Here is a 5,610-nt window from a genome sequence, read left to right as displayed (position 1 = left end):
CTTTTCATATCTTTTCAAATCAAATCAGTGTTGGGAAAAAAAAAAAATTACAACCACAATCTCACTATATTCTCTCCTATTCAAACAGTGAAACCTTGCTACAATGATAAATCCCTCCACAGCGATATTTTTTTCTTGGTTCACAGAGTATCGTTATATCGAGACCTCACACTGCACCTGTATAGAATTATCGCCTAAATGAAAAGTGACACGTTCAAAGGAAGACATTGTATAGAAGCGAAGGCTTTTCATTATACATATATAGATATCTACAAAGGTTATAACCTTATACACCTCAAAGAAACAAAGCATTGACAGAACACAATAAGTCGATATATAGGGGGCGTTTCAAGCATAAATAGAGAAAATAGATAACACACACACACATATCTCGAGCTGCCCGCACCAGCTCTGGTCCATTGGGTAACGTCCTCCCTAGAAACATAATAAACGGTTCAAGGCACCGATGTCCAATAAGTCGAGGAGGCGGCAGCTTAGATGGCGAGTCCGAACACGGACACGATGCAGTACATGGTTTTGTTCTCCCAGCGGACGGTGCAGCTGCCGTCCGTGGTGTTGTCCCAGCAGCAGGACGTCGCCGTGTGCAGGCCGGCGCCGTTCTTCTGCATGATGACGCACGTCACGACGTACTTGAAGGGCTTGTTGAGCTTCGTCAGCTGCCTCAGGATGTGTTCGACGATGGTGTTCGTCCACTGCCCGACTTTGCTGTGCTGGTAGGTGCTGCCATGGATGATCTCGTCGATGGCCGTCTTTATGACCGAGCTCACCTCGTCCACGACGAAATTCGCGTCTTCTGATTTCTCTTCCATTCCTAAGTCGCGATATTTACGACGACACCTGAGAATGAATATGTCAACACACACACCTTTTCAGAACAGCAGACGAGGAATGACTTGACGCGACTCAGTGATGTAGTTTTTCTTTTCGGTTGTTGTTGTTGTTTTTTGTCTTGTATTTTTTCCTCTCAGTATAACACTGACCATATTCTTCAAGGAAAAAATGCGGTAAAAGTAGGATCTGAAATGCGGAAAATTAATCAACATTACAGAAAAAGTGAGATGAATACTCAATTTTTGTTCATATATTATCAGTCATATTTGGTTTTACTGGAGAACAAAAATCGAAGAAGCTTCATTAAATATACAAAATAAATGGGACATCATGACCCGTTTTACGGGTAGTATGGTCATCAATTACTTCATGATTGGAAGGATGATTGCTAGCATCTATCGGCAAATTAGTGAACTGAAAACTACAGTCTCAAAGTTTTAGTTTGAATATTTTCTTCCTAGATGACAGCAGCAGCACCAATTTTCTATTGTCGTGCTAAAACCGGGTTTTCCTATAAGTTTGTTGCGCAGCGCGAACCGAATAAGACTATTTCACACCGACAGAAACGTGTTATATAATCACGCTACGCGTTTGTGTTTTCCTAGCGAGGCGCATATCAGGGTGGCTATATAAAGTATATGGATTTGGCATGTCGTCTGCATGCTCCGGTTTGAAGGGAAGGAAAAGAAAACACACAAGAGTGAAGAGAACATCGGCAAAACCACGGCGCACGACGCATTTGACTCCTCCAGAAGCAGTCGGCCAATCACGCCCGACGTAAGGCGGTGTCGTCAGGCGTATTGCGCTCTGTAGGAAAACAGTCATGCTGCTTTTCTTACTGGTGAGTGGACGGCGTGTCGCGCTGGGCGAATCAGGTTGTGCGCGGCACAGGAAACCTGCTCGTAGGAAAACCTGGCTTTAAGCCGGGGTTTCCTTGGAGTAGGGGGCACACTTGACGAGTAGGGGGCAGTAGGAGGAGGGGGCACACTTGAAATTTTTTCCTAGGATTTTTCTCTAGAAATTTTTTCCTTGTGCCCCCCAGGCACAATTGTGGTGGAGGTAACAACCAGATACTCTTTCTAGCGGCAATGCATTGTCTCCCCGTGTAATTTTGAATAATTTGAAAGAATTTAGCTCCCCGTTTAATCCAGCACCAGAACCACCAACACCCTTCTCTTGGCTTTGTGGGGAGAGGGTTCTGTTGGAACCATAGCCCCCGCAAGGGTGGTCTGACAGGTCCTCGGATCCGGGCACAATTGCCATCATTTTTTTCCATGGTAAATAAAATCTCTATTGACGCTTGAAATGACATCAAAAAGTAGAACATGTCCCCCTAAAGGAGAACAGTTGGTAACCCTAGGTTAGGTCGGTGAAAGGAGTTAAAGCCGGGTTTTCCTACGAGCAGGTTTTCTGTGCCGCGTGCAACGTGAATCGCACAGCGCGACACGCCGTCCACTCACCAATAAGGAAAGCAGTATTACTGTTTTTCTGCAGAGCGAAATATGGCTCACGACAGCGCTTTACGTCGGGCGTGATTGGCCGACTGTTTCCGGAGGAGTCAAATGCGTCGTGCGCCGCGGTTTTGCCGATATTCTCTTCACTCTTGTGTGTTTTCTTTTCCTTCCCTTCAAACCGAAGCATGCAGACGACAGAGTAGCTGATAATAAAGCCATATACTTTATATAGCCACCCTGATCTGATGCGCCTCGCTAGGAAAACACAAACACGTAGCGTGATTATGTAACACGTTTCTGTCGGCGCGAAATGGTCTAATTCGGTTCACGCTACGCAACAAACTTACAGCCTAACAAACTTACAGCCTTTTCCTAGGCAACCCCGCATATGGAATTTTTTCCAAGCCTCCTCCATATTGCCACATCCCTCCTTTGAATCCAACGAAAGCAAATTTCTCCTACAGCAGCGGGTTGCAGCTTTTTGAAGATGAGCATATGCTACGCTATATACATAACGTGGCAATCTCTTTCGTAATCTCTCCGACTGGCTCCTTAGAAAAGGCAGTGGAGTAGCCAGGTTTTGGTCAGCGAAGGGGGGGGGGGCTGTGTAGATTCGGAGAGGAGTCATTTTTTTGTTCCTGCTTCAAAATTATGCATGGAAAAAATTATTTTCGGCTTTTAGTTGATGTTATATTTTTCAAATTAAAAATTATTTAATTTTCAATTGATTAATTCATTTTAATTTTTAAATTCATTCAAAAATGTTAATTGTATTTTATGTTTTGTGTACTTAAGGGTCTCGTTCAAGTATTACGTCAGCAAATGTTTGGCCATATTTTTGACCTCCTCCCCCCGGCAGCAAAATATCGTCAGCTCTGCCCCCTACCTCCTAACTCATATTGGTTTAATCAGAGACTTACGCGGGGGGGGGGGGGTGCATGAGGGCTGCCCCCTCCCCTCCCAGGTGATCAAAAATTTATTTTTAATGCAAAAAAAAATTTCAAAAATAAATACATAAAATTTCGAAAGAAAATACCTTCATATATGGTATAATCGATTTCTGTTAATTTGAATGCTATTTAAAGGCTAAGAGCTCAACATTTCTTTTTAAGAAATTCATTGCGACCGAACCCTCTAAGACATATACAGTAAGTCCTCGGCCCGCGGTCCAAATGTGGCCTTGGGGGTTATCTGATGTGGCCTGCCCCCTCAAACCTAATTTTGTAAAAATGAACTATATATGTATAAGATGCACATTCACAGATCGCTTAAGTGACCCGTGGCACAATTCCAGAGCATTTAAGTGGCCCGCGGCACATTTTCAGACCACTTAAGTAGGCCCGTGACACATTCACAGATCCCTTAAGCGACAGCCACAGTTTTAAAGCACTTAAGCGGCCCTTTTCTACATCACTCAAGTTACTCGCGGCACATTCCCAGATTACTTAAGTGATATGCGGCATAATTACGAATCAATTGAGTGATGCGTGGCACATTTCCTGATCACTTGGATCCGCGAAACATTTAGAGATCACTTAAAACGGTTCTGCAGGTATATCAATGGGGAGAATGTTTGTTTAGGTGCCCACAAAACTAGCGAAAGGTTTTTCTCGTTTTTGGCGCACCGAGTAAGATGCAGTCGAATCCCGTTTTAACGAATACCCTTATAGCGAAAATCTTGTTTCGACGAACACTTTTTCTAATTCCCCAGATAAGTTTACATAGGAACAATGTGAAAACCTGAAAATCCTTCATAACGAAATTTCGTTATAACGAAGCGATTTCTCCGGTCTTTTGGAGATCGTTATAACGGGATTCGACTGTATTTTTATAAAGCGTGGCTGATGACGTAAGCATCATTCACCCCCCCCCCCCGTCATGAAAAGTCAGCAAATCAGAAACCCCTTTCCCCTCCCCATCGATGCTAACGTAATACTTGGATCATCTCTTATACAAATACAAACACCAAAAACGAAATTGGAAAATCTCCCAAAATGGTGGTTGGAAAATTTTTTTGATTAAAATATAAAAATTGATAGGAGGAAATAAAAAAAAAGAAAGGAAAGTATTTTTTTCTCCCACTCTCTCAAAACTTAATCCAAGATATGAAAATACAGAACAATCTTCACGCTTCTATCCAATCGCTTTCATCATGCGATTCAACTCTTATCGTAAGCACGTTTCACATATGCACTACTACTCAATCGCACATGTACTTCCAAAATATTTCTGTATGGAATTGTCTAGCAAATTGGTGCATGCCAGAAAGTTCTTTCTCATATTATGCGTTACTATAACGTATCTATGATGTCGTAGTTATGTGTGGTGGCTTGTGTTCGAGAAGTTTTTTGCCGTCTGTTTTCCATATTAGAAATAAAATTGGCAGGTGCCTGAAGTTTTCGCGTTATAGGGGGTGGGGGGGGGGCTCTAATAAAATTACGTGGTCCTAGTAAATTGCTCGAATTCAGTGGCAAATGAGGCTGAAATGAGGAAAAAACCCTGCTGAGCTGAATACAATTTTGTATTTTGGTGGTACCAAGGGTCCTTTTTATTCCCCAGATAGTGGGCACATTCTCTGTAATTTCACCTGCACATGGTTTTTTTTTTCTGCGCAGAAGAGAGAAACTGTATGTGCACGCCATTCTGAGACTAAATGTCTATGACCGAAAACCATAATTGGTGAGACAGGGTTCCAATGGGTAGTTATAAGTTATAACCCATCAAAACTAAATGTCTATATTTTGTAAACTTATTAACCATGAAAAAATGTCTTAGTTACATGCCAACATTCACAACATAATGGAGTATTTTTAGTCCATAACACCCAAAATCGTTTGTTAGGGGTGATTCAAGTATTACGTCAGCATCGATGGGAGGGGGTTTCCGATATGCTGACTTTTGATGGTTTGCTGACTTCTGGGTGGGGGGGGGGGGTTTGGATGATGCTTACGACACCAACCACCCTTTATGAAGATATGAAATATTCTTATGGACTAAAAATCTTATATTATGTTGTTAATGTTGGCATATAACTACGACATTTTTTCATGGTTTTAAGGTACTTTCCACTTAATTTAGTCTCAGAATGGCGTGCACATAGAGTTTCGCTCTTCTGCTCAGAAAAAAAGGTCTGTGCAGGTGAAATTACAGAGAATGTGCCCACTATCTGGATAATAAAAAGGACCCTTAGTACCAACAAATGGGTAAAAAGAAAATTTAATCAGCCAAAATATGGCTTTTAGAAAATAAGAATATACAGTACAGCAATATATTGAGAAATATCACTTAACTAAGAACCCGTTCT

The 5,610-nt window shown here is 42.0% G+C and overlaps 1 protein-coding gene across 1 annotated transcript; it reads right to left on the bottom strand.

Moving 5' to 3' along the window:
- Window positions 1-227: 227 nt before the first annotated feature.
- Window positions 228-918, bottom strand: Dlc90F (dynein light chain 90F). The gene has a single exon (XM_089255634.1). The coding sequence runs from the start codon at window positions 828-830 to the stop codon at window positions 495-497; it is 336 nt and encodes a 111-aa protein (XP_089111760.1). The 5' UTR covers window positions 831-918; the 3' UTR covers window positions 228-494.
- Window positions 919-5,610: the final 4,692 nt, after the last annotated feature.

Source organism: Pholcus phalangioides, unplaced genomic scaffold, assembly GCF_987345545.1.
Source record: "Pholcus phalangioides strain wild (caught in Gottingen) unplaced genomic scaffold, Ppha-v1.0 ptg000043l_1, whole genome shotgun sequence".
Taxonomy (NCBI): domain Eukaryota; kingdom Metazoa; phylum Arthropoda; class Arachnida; order Araneae; family Pholcidae; genus Pholcus; species Pholcus phalangioides.
The sequence above is the reverse complement of the archived record's forward strand: the minus strand, read 5'-3'. Positions and strand labels throughout refer to the sequence as shown.

Excerpts from the sequence above, each read along its gene's own strand:
- Dlc90F (XM_089255634.1), bottom strand. The coding sequence starts at position 830 with ATGGAAGAGAAATCAGAAGACGCGAATTTCGTCGTGGACGAGGTGAGC.